Here is a 15,816-nt window from a genome sequence, read left to right as displayed (position 1 = left end):
AGATGGACATGAAATTTTACATGAGATAACTAGACATCCTCATCTTTGCCATGGTTTTAGTCCCATTCATTTATCATACACCATTTCTGATTTATGATTTTTCTAAGTTGATGCATGTTTGGTTGACTTCTTTGAGCATGTTCAAAATGGCTTTGACTTTCTGATTTTCATTGACTGCCTTCCAATCGTCCAAATGAGATGAAATTTGACATGCTTACCATGCTATGTGTTAGGATTGACCATGATTTATTTGGTGAGTTTTGGAAATGTTTTAGTTTGCTTTTGATGCAAGTCTTGCTGTTGACTTCTATGAGCTTCTGTTTGCCATACTTTGACCTAAATGGTTCATGAAATGATGATAGTGATTGATATGAATGTGAACCCAATTGAGTTTGTTTCTTGAATGTTTAAACTTGACTTTGATTGGATATCCCTTGCTTTTTTGACTTTCTCATTCATTTTGGACCCTAGGCTTGCCCTAGTGGTCCTGTTACTCACCTTTGAGTTCATGTTTTCAGGTTGACCATCAAATGGCCATTGAGACCAATTCTTTTGATTGAGCTTGCTTAAATATCATTGTCTAACTTGTTTGTTTTGTAGGTGGCTTGGCTCACATGCCTTAAGCCTTGTGCCTTGCACATCCATTTGCTCCGGATTAACTGGTTGATGTCTGTTTCATTTTGATTTAACTTTGACTTGTATACTAACTGTGCTTGACTGATTTCAGGTACTTTAGTTGCTTTTAGTTCCTTGTGAACTTTGCTTTGCTTTGCTTGTATAAGCAATTTGCATTGAGGTATGTCTCTTTTACTTCATGTAGTCTGGAAGACCTGGCCTGTTACTTGGCCAGGCAACTGTCTGAAGTCCTCCTTAAGAGGCAATGTTTGTGGATGTTTAATTTTGTCCTTGCATAGAGTCAAAGTCCTCCTAAGTGAAGAGGCAATTGGTGGAAGGTAGGGATATGCAATCTATCCCCCACTATTCATGTTGTGTCATCTGCTTTGCTCACACCACTGTGTTGATGCATTGCAGATACAAACCCAAGATCTTGTACAACTGTACAGTTGAGTCAGTTTTAAATGTGTAGAAGGGTTCCCACTTTCTGAACCCACACATTCTTGTCTTGAGCTCTCCCAGGCCAGGGATAAGAGCTGTGAGGTCTCATCCTCACTTCATCCTTTCATCTGCTTCACCTTAGCCCCTCAATGGCAAGGTTAAGAGCAACACTCACCCCATTCCAGAGGTTTGTTTGTTGAGGTTGATATGACCCCTTGACTAAAACCTAACCCTTGTTTGAGCCACTTGTTTGTGTATAGCGTGTGCTATCTGTGCTTGTAGGATTGTTTGACTTGCTTCCTGTGCAAGTTAGGATTGTTTGACTTGCTTCCTGTGCAAGTTAGGATTGTTTGACTTGCTTCCTGTGCAAGTTAGGATTGTTTGACTTGCTTCCTGTGCAAGTTAGGATTAGTTTAGACTTGCTTCCTGTGCAAGTTAGGTTTTGGCTTGGCTTGCTTCCTGTGCAAGTCATGTTTAGGATAGGCTGGCTCCCTGTGCCAGTTAGCTAGAAACCTTAACTTAGGGATGAATTTGCATGATAACATCTAGGCTCGAGTCGTAGTCTCCCTAGTTGTGTCTCCCTCTGTTATCTGGTTAGGCTAGTCCTTTATCCCTACGTAGGGGAACTACATCGCCCTGATCTTCATACCAGATGAAGTATGTAGGCAGGAGATTGAGCTGATCTCTCCGGGCGCCCTTTTTTCTTTTTGTGTGTGTTGTTTGACAGTTATAGGCTCGAGTCCCCGACTCCCTATTAACTTGTTGTGTTGTTGTGTGCTTGGAAGCTGATGTAAGTCCATCGAGTGGCAGTTAGGTTCCAGTGTGCGTGCGTTTTGGTTCGGATGCTGATGTAAGTCCAGTGATTGGCATTCAGGCTCCACGTTTGCCTTTGCCTGTGTTTGTTTGTGTGCGTGTCAGCCGAGCTACGAATGCTCTGATTCTTCTCTCGTCCGAGAAGATACGTATGCATAGGATGCGATATCCTAGCGAGCATGTGTCGTTTCCCCAGTCCGAACTACTTCGACTCTGATGTCTATGCCTGATAGACTAAGTAGGCCCAGGATGCGACATCCTGCCGAGTCAGTTTCAGTCAGTCTCTTTTGTCTCTTTCAGCCAGTGTGTGTGAGTTTGAGCAGTGTTTAGCAACCAATATTCCTTCCTTTTGTGCGTGGATCCCGTAGAGTACTACGGATGCGTAGGGGTGCTAATACCTTCCCTTCGCATAACCGACTCCCGAACCCATTCTCTTTGGTCGCGAGACCATGTTCTTTCCAGGTTTACTCTGAGCGTTTCCTTTCCCTCTTTTGGGATAAATAACGCACGGTGGCGGCTCTGTTGTTCTTGTTTTCCCGCCGGTTTTTCGCGCGATGCGACACATATCCCCCATGTTGGTGACATGGTCCTTGGGCTTTGATATCCATACAAGCCCTAGCTTTATAAGCCCAAGTTCCTTCTGAATCCATGAGGAATGATGCATGTGGGTGAATTATGAATGTATGCAAGTGATCTCCTAATCAAGTGATTGGACTAGTAGGTGAGAAAAGGGAAGGGCAAATTTGGGGTACAACAACTGCCCCTATTTAATCTTATTGAACCTGGATATCAGAATTGCGGGAGCTTTTCGGGTATTCGAGGTGGAAGGGGATTAAATACCAACGTGCCCGAAATTTTCCTGAACAAGTGATTGAAGTTCTACCACCAGTGTAGGGAAGATGTTATATGTGGTGCATGATGTATGCTTATTTTTTATGATGCATGTTTGCTGGCTTATTTGTCATTTGTAGGGATGTGAGTCTTTATTGCGATGGGGACTCCGACTCGTTATCGAAAAATAATTGTCGTGAGGTCAACACTGCTATTAAGGCATCTTTGATTGTTAAGGAACACTGAAGTGCTGGAACCAACATGGCATCCCAACCAATTGAGTGTCACAGGTGTTCAAGTGAAACCCTTTTTTGAGTCACCGATCATCTTTCTGGTTTATCGGGTTTTAACAGTAATGCAAAGTGTTTCTCTTTAGTGTAGCTTTTTATTATTCCCGGAAATTTTAGAGCATTAATATGATCAAGACAAGCCAATTATTTTGCATACAAAATATAGAATAAAGTGTTTGATGGAATGACAAAATTTTATTGATACAGAATCTGTACATATGGTGAGTACAAGGATGCAAATGCCCTTAATGAGGGCGTTGCAAAAATTGAAAAATAATTGAAATGGCAATGGGAAATATTTTTGTATGATTTTCTCCATTGATTACAACATTGACCTCATTCTACCATATAACCTGTATCCCCAAAACCTTGCTTCGATTGATGGTAATTGGATCGGCCCTTAACCCTATGACATCTAGCTTATAGCGTATGGGCTCAAGGATCATAGTCAATGCCTTTATCCCTAACTTTTTCCTGGACCTTTCAATTCTTTTCGTCCACCGGGATGCTCCTTTTTGCCTAAACCGCCCTTTCGGGTTTTCGGCTTAGCGAGCTTCATATGTGTTCCCCAACTTTTGCATGGACAAATCATTTTTTGGTCCACCGGGATAGCCATTTTTGCCTAGATTCTCCTTGTGGAGGTTAATCTAGCGGGATTTCATCATTTCTTTTTAGGCATAATATTTTTTGACTATGTCTGCATTCACTGGCGAAGGCAAATCTTCCCCATCCATTGTTGTGAGGATTAGAGACCCCCATGAGAAGGCATTTTTAACGACGAAAGGTCCCTCATAATTGGGAGTCCATTTGTCTCGCGGATCTGAGTGAATGACATAATACCTCTTGAGCACGAGTTCTCCAACGCGGTACGCGTGAGGAAGAACCTTCTTGTCAAAAGATTGTTTGAGACGTCTTTGGTATAACTGACCATGACAGACGGCCGTCAAACGCTTCTCTTCAATCAGATTCAGCTGGTCATACAGAGATTGAACTCATTCAGCTTCATCAAGATCAGCTTCCATGATAACCCTGAGTGGGGGAATCTCGACTTCAATCGGTAGGACAACCTCTATTCTATAAACCAGAGAGTATGGAGTTGCCCTATTGGATGTGCGGACCGAGGTTCTGTAGCCGTGCATAGCAAAGGGTAACATCTCATGCCAGTCCTTATATGTCTTGACCATCTTCTGGACGATTCTCTTGATATTTTTGTTAGCTGCTTCTACGGTGTCGTTCATCTTGGGCCGGTATGGTGAAGAGTTGTGGTGCTCAATCTTAAATTCTTCGCACAACTCCCTCATCATAGTGTTGTTGAGGTTACTGCGTTGTCAGTGATGATCTTGCTAGGTATTCCATAGAGGCATATTATCTCTTTCTTGATAAACCGGGTAACCACCTGCCGAGTGACGTTGGCATAGGAAGCAGCTTCGACACATTTTGTGAAGTAATCAATAGCGACTAGGATGAATTGATGTCTATTGGAAGCTTTGGGCTCTATCATCCTAATCATATCGATGCCCCACATAGAAAAGGGCCATGGAGAAGTTAGAACATTCAATGGAGTTGGTGGCACGAAGATCTTGTCACCATATATTTGGCACTTATGGCATCTTTTCACAAAATTGTAGCAATCAACCTCCATGGTCGTCTAATAGTACCCATCCCGGAGGATCTTCTTGGCCATAGCAAGACCATTCGCATGTACACCCTCGCAACCCTCGTGTATAGACTTTATGATCGTACTAGCTTCGTGTCTATCCACGTATCTGAGCAATACGGAATCATAATTCCTCTTGTATAGGACATCACTATTTAGGAAGAACTTGGAAGAGAGTCTTCTCAGAGCTTTCTTATCGGTAATGGATATACCCTCGGGCTATTGTTGTTTCTCCATAAATGTTTTTATGTCATAAAACCAAGGCTTATCGTCGGGATCGGCCTCAATTGCTAGACAATGTGTTGGTTCATCTAAGTGGTCAATCTGGATGGATGGTGCTTCATTCTTCCATTTGACTTTGAACATAGATGCCAGCGTGGCTAGAGCATCTGCTAACTGATTTTCTTCCCTAAAGAAATGGTTAAAGGAGATTTCATCAAAATAGGGTATCAATTTTCTGATATGCTCTTTATAAGGTATCAACTTGCTATCCTGAGTCTCCCAATCGCCTTTCACCTGACTGATTACCAGAGCTGAATCACCGAATACCTTAAGAATCTTGATTCTCAAACCAATTGTCGCCTCTAAACCGTAAATACATGCTTCATATTCTGCCATGTTGTTAGTGTAATCAAAACACAATCTAGCAGTAAAGGGCAGGTGGAAACCAGTTGAAGAAGTGATAACAACACCTATGCCATGACCTCGAGCATTGGAAGCACCGTCGAATACAAGCGCCCATCGCGATCCTGGTTCGGGGCCTTCCTCAAGGCTTACCTCGAAGCCTGGGATAGTGAAGTCTCTGATAAACATGATTTCTTCATCTGGAAAGTCAAACCTCAACGGTTGGTAACCTTCGACAGGCAGGTGAGCGAGATAGTCAAACAGAACACTCCATTTTATTGCTTTCTGGGTCACATACTGTATATCGTACTCGGTTAACAACATTTGCCACCGGGAGATTCTACCAGTAATAGCAGGCTTTTCGAATATATACTTTATTGGATCCATCTTGGATATCAATAAAGTAGTGTGGCAAATCATATATTGTCTCAGGCGTCGAGCAGCCCAAGTCAAAGCACAACAAGTCTTCTCTAAAAGTGAGTATCGGGTCTCACATTCAGTGAACTTCTTGCTGAGATAGTAGATATCATGTTCTTTCTTGCCTGTGTCATCGTGTTAACCTAAAATGCAACCCATGGATTCATCCAGTACTGTGAGGTACATAATGAGCGGTCTACTGGGAACCGGTGGTATCAAGATTGGTGGTTCTTGCAAGTACTTTTTTATTTTATCGAATGCCGCTTGGCAATCGTTGTTCCATACAACCGATTGGTTCTTTCTCAACAATTTGAATATCGGTTCACAGGTAGCCGTCAAGTGAGATATGAATCTAGAGATGTAATTAAGTCGCCCAAGGAAGCCTCAGACTTCTTTTTCTGTTCGGGGAGCTGTCATTTCTTGGATGACTCGAACTTTTTCGGGATCAACCTCAATACCCATCTGACTGACTATGAAACCCAAGAGTTTACCGGATTGGACCCCAAAAGTACATTTAGCCGGATTCAGTCGCAGTTTAAACTTTCGAAGTCTGACAAACAACTTTCTCAGGTTAACCAGATGATCTTCCTTAGTTCTGGATTTAGCAATCATGTCGTCCACATAAACCTCAATATCTTCATGAATCATGTCGTGAAAGAGTGTCACCATGGCGTGCTGATATGTTGGCCCTGCGTTCTTCAAGCCGAATGGCATGACTTTGTAGCAGTAAGTTCCCCAAGGCGTGATAAAAGTTGTCTTATCCATATCCTCTGGTGACATCTTTATCTGATTGTACCCGGAGAACCCATCCATGAAAGAAAAGACGGAGAATTGAGCCGTGTTGTCGACCAAAACGTCAATATGAGGCAAAGGGAAGTCATCCTTTGGGAATTCTCTATTGAGGTCTCGATAGTCTACACACATTATGAATTTACCATCCTTCTTCGGAACTGGAACGATATTAGCAACCCACTGCGGATACTCATAAATGGCTAAGAAGCCAATGTCTAGTTGCTTCTTAACCTCTTCCTTGATCTTGAGTGCCATATCGGGTCTGATCCTTATGTGCTTCTGCTTGACTAGAGGACATTCAGGCTTGAGTGGTAAGTGATGTTCAACAATGTTGGTGTCTGACCCTGTCATATCTTGATACGACCAAGCGAAGACGTCAACATATTCATGCAATAGCTCTACCAACTCGGAGTGTACATGCTCGGCAAGGGATGCCCCAACTTTTACTTCTTTTTTGTCAGTTTCAGAACCCAAGTTAATGACATCCACTGGTTCTTTGTATGGCTGGATCTCTTTCTCCTCGTGCTCAAGGAGTCATGCTAGTTCAGCCGGTAATTCACAATCTTCCTCACTATCGTCTTCAACTTGGTTGATCGGAAGTCCAAATTCATAGTTGATTTTAGCCATATCATAATCAATGGTTTTATTTTCTCTGCATATGATGAGCTTATTTTAGTATGATTTTTTTTAGAAAAGTGGAAAAAGGAAAAAAAGAAATCTTTTGTCATTTCATTGTTTTTAGTGAAAAAGGAAAATAACTGAAAGAAAAGGGAACAAAAGTTTTGCATGCAAAAATGGTACTTTTCACTTATTCACATAATACTTTTAAACATGGGGGCCCTTACAATCTATCCTCTCGTCTTGGGCGAGGACGAGGGACTGAGAAAACAAAATGCCTTACGTTTTTTCCGAGTACACCATAGGAATCACGGTGGCTGTCCAGTTGGGAAGCTTGAATCCTGGAGGACATCTACGAACAAGGATGGGTGCCCCTGGCTTGTTACCACTGGACTCTCCAATAACTACCACGGTATGCTCGTTTTGATAGTCGGCGCTGCTGAACTTGACCGGGTTGAATTGCTATTTCTTTGGACTCACGTTGCATGATGCCGGGTGATAACCGATACCAAACCTGTCGCGCTTTTCTGCCACAGTGACGACCTTACCCCAACCAGGAAGCGGGCCTTTCTCCAATGTCTGCTTGGCACTCTTTGCTGAGGATAGGATGGTAGCGGATGACTGATTGTTGTTGGCTGTGGCGGAACTGACATCTTCAAATTCTAGACAGTGGAGTGGAACCTCGACGATCCCCTTATCTGTTTCAACATATCTGAAGGAGGAGAGTTCACTGACCAACAAATCTTCTTCCCCACACACGATTACCAGTTTGTCATCTATCAAGTATTTCAGTCTCTGGTGCAATGTAGAAGTGATTGCCCCAGCGACATGAATCCATGGTCATCCCAACAGACAACTGTAGGTTGGGTTGATATCCATAACTGTGGGGTCCAACACAAATAGGAAAATCGACCTCCCCAATTACCTGCCTTCGGGAACCGTCGAAAGCTCTAACAATTAATGCACCTGTCCTCATTTCGGGCCCCTTGAACTGTAACTGGCTTAATGTAGACTTTAGTAGTACGTTAAGTGAAGATCTAGTATCAACGAAAACTTGGGATAAGAGAGAGTCAGTACATGTGACTGGAATATGTAGTCCTTTGTTGTGGGCATTTCCCTCAGGAGGTAGCTTTGCTTCATTAAATCCCAAATACCTATTGGCGGTGATATTGGCAACCACGTCGTCAAATTGATCGACTATGATATCTTGCATCACGTGAGCGGTATTTAGAACTTTCAGCAATGCTTTGCGATGAGCCTTAGAACTCAACAACAAAGACAAAATTGATATTTTGGAGGGCATTTGGTTCAACTGATCAATAATCTTGAAGTCACTTCTCTTGACTAGTTTGAGGAATTCCTGACTTTCCTCAAAGGTGATACTCTTCTTGTGTCTTCAAACTGTTCTTTCTCAACCATCATCTCTTTACCCTTGGATGCTTCGGCCTTGGCAACTTTATTGTTGTCAGTAACCTTCGTCAACACCGGAGTTGTCGTCACGATTGGAGTGGCGAGTACAGTTGCCCCTGCCTACGGAGTTGGAGTAGGAATGACCTTCTCCTTAGGCGGGATAACTGTGGGTGCTAGAGACACCCTAGGAGTGTATTTAGGAGCGAATACACAGCCGCTTCGAGTCATGCCTCCCGTTCCAGCAATGTTGACGATTTCTGTGTCAGGAATGCATATTTCTTTTCCTCCCAAATACAATATGGTCTCATAATTCCAAGGTACCGCCTTAGTATTTTGATACAGAAACGGAGTTGGAACATGAAAATGAATCGGCTGAACCCTCATGGAGGGAGCTTCAACCTTCTTTTTCCTGTATACTATTGTTATTGGTTCGATTACTGCCACCTCTTCTGCTACTTGAGATTTGGAGAATTGTATTAACCCTTGATCCATCAGTTCTTGCACACACCCTTTCAACTGCTCGCAATCATTCGGATCAGACTCGCACACTGAGCAATCATCATGCGCCCCTTCTAGAAACCCAAACTGTTCAAGCTTTTGTAATACAACGGACATCAGAGTCTTCACCTCTTCAACCCTCAATAGGACTTCGATATTTTCCTCTTCAATCACGGCGTTGACCGCCGCACCGCTATGATTCGGCAAAGGATCTATCTTTACATTCGATTTTTCTTTGGAGAAGGTCAGGATGTCTTGATTGATTAAGTCTTGAATTTTGTATTTAAGCGCCCAACAATTTTCTGTAGAATGCCTTATGAATCCAGCATGATACGCGCACGAAGCATTAGGATCGTGCTTGGCGTGGAATGGAGGAGTGGCCGCGGGCAATTCTTTTGGTACGATCGCCCCTACATGAATCAGATAGGGTACCAACTCGGAGTACGGCACCGAGATCTTGTCAACTTGGGGTCGGTTCCCAAAACTGTTTCTATTGCTCTGACCTCGATTATATCCATTATTATCACGGTTATATTGTTGATTTGGATTTTTCTGAGCGGGCGTTGATTGTTGATTGCCTTTATGCAGTTGATATTGGAAAGGCGGTTGCTGGTATTGAGCTGCAGCGACATATGGATACGGGTAATATGGCATAGGGGCCGTCAGAAATTGATATCGGGGGCGAGTTGTCGCCGTTATAGCGTTTGCTTCCCCCTTCTTCTTTTTAGCGAAGCCCCCGTGTGATATCTTGTTGGTTGTCTATTGTGCGGTCGTGTCAGTGATTTTCCCTGATTTTAGCACACTCTCAACACGTTTCCCAATGGTTACCATGTCAGTAAAATTTGTCGATGAACTGCCAATCATCTTCTCAAAATACAGCCCTTGCAGTGTACCATGAAGATGTCCACTAATTCGTTGTCCGATAGTGCTGGTCGAACCCTAGACGCCATTTCGCGCCAACGTTGAGCATATTCCTTGAAGGTTTCATTAGATCTTTGCAACTGATTCTGTAACTGAAGCCTTGTCGGAGCCATGTCAAGGTTGTACTTATATTGTTTCAAGAATGCCTCAGAGAGATCCCTCTAAGACCGGATCTTCGAACGTTCCAGACTCATGTACCAATCCAAGGAAGCCCCAACCAGGCTATCTTGGAAGCAATGGATCAAGAGGTTGTCATTATCAATGTGTGAGGCCATTTTCCTGTAGTATATGGTGAGGTGACTGCGGGGACAGCTGAGGCCCTTGTACTTTGGAAGGTCCGACACCTTGAATTTCTGAGGTAGCACCACATTCGGGACCAAGCAGAGGTCTCGAGCATCTATACCAAAGGAAGAGAAACCCTCAATGGCCCTTATTCTGTCATCCAGGAGCTGGTAATCCGCAGGTCTGACCAGATCAACAGCGGGAGGAATGATCTGACTGGCCGTTCGAGAAGCTTATAGAGCGATCGGTGCAGGCATGTTCGGGGTGAACCACATTTAAGGCGGGTAGGAGAAACCCGGTGGCACAGTCTGAGAAGCATGAGTAGGTTGAGGATATTGCATTCCAGCCTGAACATTGGGGGCTTGAGGTGCCCCTGTTTGCACGTGCTGGGATGCAGGGTATGTCAACATGGGCATGGAGGTTGCCCCAGGGTAACTAAAAGGAAAAGCGGGGACCTTGCCGGTGCTCGCAGCTTGAGCGGTCTGATTATGATGCTGGAAGTGGAGGTGCGGGCCTCGGTAGTCCTCTTCATCATTGGGGAGGTCGTCAGGAACCTGACCCTAGTTGTTGTCCGGATCAGCAGCATCGACCGGAGTAGTTTGGAGAGTGGGGAGAGCCCACGGGAAACCAGTATTTCCAGCAGTGGCAACGGCGGAGAGAGCTGGGTGAGGGAAGAAAGCTCCCCCACTGGCGAGACTAGCAGCTAGATGTGGGGGCATTCCCCACGGGTAGGCAGTGGCAAGCCTAACAACATCCATGGGGACCGTCTGACGGTTCCCAGGGTTAGGCACAACAGTTTCCGCCGGAGTGTCGATGGTAGTGTCAGCAACAGCATCGGGAATGGTCACCCCAGCAACATGGGTGATGTTGGCAGCAGCAGAGGCAGGGTTCCTCTAATATTGGAGGATTTCAAGGATAGTATCCATGTTCCCCCTGAACAGATTCATTTCACCTTGCACCTGGGCAAGAGATTCGCGGACGGAAGCATTGTCAGCTTCGTATTCGGCCATGATTCTTGACTTTTTGGAACGTGTGTAATACTGATAATGAGTCGTCATTATTGCTGGGGAAAAACGGCGAGTGTAAGCATTTTGTTTTCTAATGGCTTTTGGCAAATAAATGTGTGGATGCATGTATGTATGCAAAAAGATTTGATATGTGCATTTATTATATTTATTCTCTTTTTTTTGGTAAAGAAAAACAATTCTAGGTAATCCGCGAGTTTGTTCATTCAAGACAAGCAAAATACAAAGCAATAAAGAGAGACCGTTTATGAAGCCAATAATCGAGAAAGTCTTTCATTCAATGTTAGGAAACCATGGAATACAAGTACAACAAGGAAATACCCATTGGGCTACAAAAGGGTCACATTAGTCCTATCAGACCTCAACCTAGCGAATTACAAGCGACTAGAAGCAATTGGATAACAACTTTTCATAGTAAGTCTGAGATTTGGGGGACAGGCAGGCACCCCACTTTCCCAACATCGCACTCCCTTCAGGTGGTGGGTTGTGATTTGGCTTGCTCGGAACGCTGTTCACAACTGTCTTCCCTTGATTAGAGAGGTCTTCAGGATGCTTGTTCACTTGTGTGTTGCTGTTTTTCAGGTTCCCATGTGATTGTGCATTCAACTCTCGAATCTCTTCTAGGCTCTGATTCAGCTCGTACTGGTTTTGGCGAAGGGTGACTTCTAGCTGTTTGTTACGGCTTTTCTCATCCTTCAACTCTTTCTTACAAGCTTCTAGCAGGCTTTGGAGTTTCTTCATTTGTTCCATGTGTTCTACTTCCGCTTTGCTGGCTCGGTATTGGGCTTCGGCTAACTGCTTCTTTTTGGTTGTCAGGATGGCGTAAGTCCCTTTGAGGGTGTCATCCACTTTGAGTCTTTTGAAGACCTTTGTCTGTACCTCATCATCTGCTTGGCGAACTCGGTCTCTCTTCTAATTCAAATTGAATTTCAAGGTTTCCTTCTCTAATGAGATCTTAGCAAGCCTAGATTTAAGATCGACATTCTCTTTCTCTAGGGTCTTGATAACCTTCTTCAATTCATCTACTTCAGAATTTAGCTGGTTCTCTGGCTCGGGGGGTTGGAGGCTCATGGATGGTTCGGGCGGGAACGACAACAAAACTTCACTAACTCTGCTCTTGACCCAACTGGTGTAAGCTTCCTTGGCAATACAGTTCTTCTTACCCATCTCTGCTCTTCCTTGAGGATAAATTGATCCCAAAGCCTTGACAATCTTCTTGATCAACTTTGGCTCTTCGACCCCTTCGTATAAGACAAAACCCTATGCACTTTCGAGATCAGGTTTGTCCACCATAGGATATCTAAGTTGTCGCAATGCTAGCCTCGGTTGTAGTTGATTCCTCCTTTTGTACCAAGAAGAGGCACATTAGGAAAATCCCCACAATTGAGGATGAGCTTGACTCCATCGTAAACTTAAGAATACCAAGGAATGTCTTCGGCTTTTAAGGACATGATCCGCTGGGACCACTTCAAGTTATCTTTGTTCTCAACGAAAGGGCCTTTACTGGGTAGATGCGAAATAAACCATCTATGCAGCAAAGGGGTACAACAGACGATAATCCCTTTCTTCTTTTGGGTCCTCACATGGATGGAATAGTAAGTATCAGCAAGAAGAGTGGGAATCAGATTCTGAGTCAAGAAGATGTGAATAGCAGCAAAGTCTACGAACTTCTCCATATTCGGAAACAATACAATCCCATAGATAAGTAAAGCTAGATTGGTGTTGAAGGTCGTCCAACTCCCAGCTTCAGCGAAGGCGATAGCTTTGTCTACGAGAAACTTAGAGGTGAAGTCGTGAATTCCACCCTTTGGCTTCAGGTTCAACTCTATTTCCTTCTTTCCCATATGCAGAGCTTCAGCAAGATCCTGATATTTAGGAAGTTCCTTAGTGCAGATGTAGGGCACTTGGTTCTTAATCCTAATACCCAGAATATGAGAGTACTCCTCCAATGTCGACGCTAGTTGGTAATCTTGGAAAGTAAAGCATCTTAGTGGTGGATCGTAGAATTGCACCAAGGTGTGCACAGCGGTGATGTTGACCTCGGTGTTCAGAATACCCAAAAGGTTACCATAAGCTTCCTTGAAGGTGTCTTTGTGTGTCAGATCTAAACGTGCCCCAAGTTCCCTCAATACGGCCAACTGAGGTTCCACAAACTTGTAATTGTGGATGCTCTTTCTCTCGGGATTCATATTTTGCTTCAAATGCTTGGTAAATAGACTGGACTCTTGGATTCCTGGAAAAGACATGCATATGCAAAAATTTGGCCATGATGAATGATAATGTAATGATGATATGATAATAAGTCACATGGATTCGAAACTCAGGTAAGCTCTGGACAATATGTAAGTGCCACATGTTGCAATTTCAAAGGTTCGACGTAACATGAGTATCAAGGTAGGTGGAGTCTATGGTTTCCTACAATAAAAACCCATATCCCCCTCACAGGTGTGCACTATGCTCCAAGGTGGTCCCTAGAAGGTCTCCTAGAGTCATCGACTCGAAATGGAAATACCCTGCCGTAGTGAATACTCACAGGAAAAAAGTACTTCCAAGTGAATCTATTCTGGGTGTGGTTCTCGTGACACCCAACGCGTGAAACGCAAGTGTACACGACTATCCACGATTCTAACCTATGTGTATACTAAGCTCGGTTACAGAGCTTTCCCCTCTCGTAGTCAAACCCATCCCAACAACAGTGCAATAGATATATTCATAACACAAGGCAAATAAAAATGCGATAAATAAAGCGAGTAAAGCTATAAGGTAAGCACCTAAAGCTAGCGAGGGAACAACCTAAACTAGGCTCGACTCCTTTTAGCGACTAGGAAGCACTCCAAGTAGCGAAGTGTCCCCAGTAGAGTCGCCAGCTGAAGCTAGCAAAAATATACCCGAACATATCGCACGCTCGAACATACAACAGAGTCGCCATCAAACTTTATTTATCCCCAAAGGGAAAGGAAAACATCGATAAAACCCGGGGGAAAGAGATATGCTGGGTAAGGAAGTCGGTTATGCAAGGGGAAGGTATTAGCACCCCAAACATCCATTGTACTCCATGGGAACCGTTTTGATTATTCTCGCTCGAATAGGTGTCATAACTAAAGATTACTCGCAAATGAATGAGGAAAAGGAAAGGAAATAGATAGAGTGCTCGGTGAGGATTGGGGCCCTCATGTCTACGTATCCTCATAGTGCAATGAGGAATTCAGAGCTCCGTAGTTCGAAGAACTAGTGGTGGGAGATGAAAAGAAGTGTGATCGAAGTATGGTCTGAACCAAAGAATTGTGTTTTGAACTCTGAAAAGGGTGAAAATATGAACCCAAGAGTAAGGTGGCTATTACTAATACATGGACTAGGAGGCCGCCACTATAAGATAAAGCCGAAAAGATGAAGAAATAGGTGTTTGGGCACAGTCCCAAACATCTCTTGGTTCACAAGGAGGTATAAGATGGAGCACAAAGGTATAGTGTATTTTGCTCAAAGAATAGGTATATTACATAGAGTGAAAGAAGGTAGTATACAAGTGTATCATGGAGATGGATGGAGTGAAGTGACCTAAGTCACAGAATTGGGTATCTAGTGACAAGTGACTGAAGAAGTATTGTTTGAAATCGAAAGGTGAAAGTGTATTGGAATCCATAAGAGAAATGGGGTTTCTACCATAGAGGGAAACTACGTTAACCGATACGTGGACTAGCAGGCCGCCACTGTAGGGTTTTGGCTAAAAAGGAAGGAATTAAGTGTTTGGGGTTGTTTGCCCAAACAACTCTAGGTAGAAAGACGGACTACACTAGGCACCCTGAAAGGATGGATATGAAATTCCAAAGAAAGTGTACTTCGATGTCAAAGAGACAGCATGTCACTGGGTGAACGATTTATGATTGAAGGTAGATAATGGATAGTGAAAGATATTAATGATGCCCTAAGGCGAAGGAGGAATAATTAGAAGTATGCTCACCAAGGATTCGCATCCTCATGCCTACGTATTCTCATTGTGCAATGAGAAAGTCAGAGCAATCGTTGTTCGGAACTACGAGAATAAAGGGGAGAGATGTTTGTCTAAGCAACAAGGACTCACAAGACAAACACCAAGTCAAGGAAGGATTATAGTATTGGAATGCAAGGAGTAGTGTATCACTTGCTAGGGAATCAACAATTCAAGATCAAATCAGGATAGTATCTTGGATTCGAGGGAAGGATAGACTCTCAATCAAAGAGCAAGGTAGGCATTTACCAATATGTGGACTAGCAGGCCACCACTATAAGGTAAAGCCAAAAAGAAAGACTGAATTAAGTGTTTGGGGTTGTAGCCCAAACAAATCTCGATTGAAGGGATGGAATGTCATCAGGACGTCCTAAAAGGATAGACAAGGAGTCCAAAGAGACGTATGACTGATCTTAAAAAGATGGTATAGATTGAATGAATGTAGAATGGTTGATTGATAAATAGGGTAGCTCACGAAGAAACTGGGTTCTCCTGCCTACGTACCCTCATAGTGCTATGAGGAAATCAGAGCTTTCGTAGTTCAGCCTACTAGGGCTGAAAACAAATTGATTGGAGGCGAGAAGAAATGGATGATTG

At 43.6% G+C, this 15,816-nt stretch overlaps 2 protein-coding genes across 2 annotated transcripts; both read right to left on the bottom strand.

Annotated features, from left to right (window-relative positions):
• Positions 1-4,866: 4,866 nt before the first annotated feature.
• LOC127135768 (uncharacterized) lies at positions 4,867-5,658 on the bottom strand. Its single transcript, XM_051062409.1, has one exon. The coding sequence runs from the start codon at positions 5,656-5,658 to the stop codon at positions 4,867-4,869; it is 792 nt and encodes a 263-aa protein (XP_050918366.1).
• Positions 5,659-12,646: 6,988 nt separating this feature from the next.
• Positions 12,647-13,423, bottom strand: LOC127135767 (uncharacterized). The gene has a single exon (XM_051062408.1). The coding sequence runs from the start codon at positions 13,421-13,423 to the stop codon at positions 12,647-12,649; it is 777 nt and encodes a 258-aa protein (XP_050918365.1).
• Between the last annotated feature and the right edge of the window lie 2,393 nt (positions 13,424-15,816).

The sequence above is a fragment of the Lathyrus oleraceus genome, chromosome 4 (genome assembly GCF_024323335.1).
Source record: "Lathyrus oleraceus cultivar Zhongwan6 chromosome 4, CAAS_Psat_ZW6_1.0, whole genome shotgun sequence".
Lineage (NCBI taxonomy): Eukaryota > Viridiplantae > Streptophyta > Magnoliopsida > Fabales > Fabaceae > Lathyrus > Lathyrus oleraceus.
Note: the sequence above shows the minus strand (reverse complement) of the source record. Positions and strands in the feature narration are given on the sequence as shown.

Coding starts and splice junctions, on each gene's coding strand:
- LOC127135768 (XM_051062409.1), bottom strand. CDS start 5,658: ATGGATCCAATAAAGTATATATTCGAAAAGCCTGCTATTACTGGTAGA.
- LOC127135767 (XM_051062408.1), bottom strand. CDS start 13,423: ATGAATCCCGAGAGAAAGAGCATCCACAATTACAAGTTTGTGGAACCT.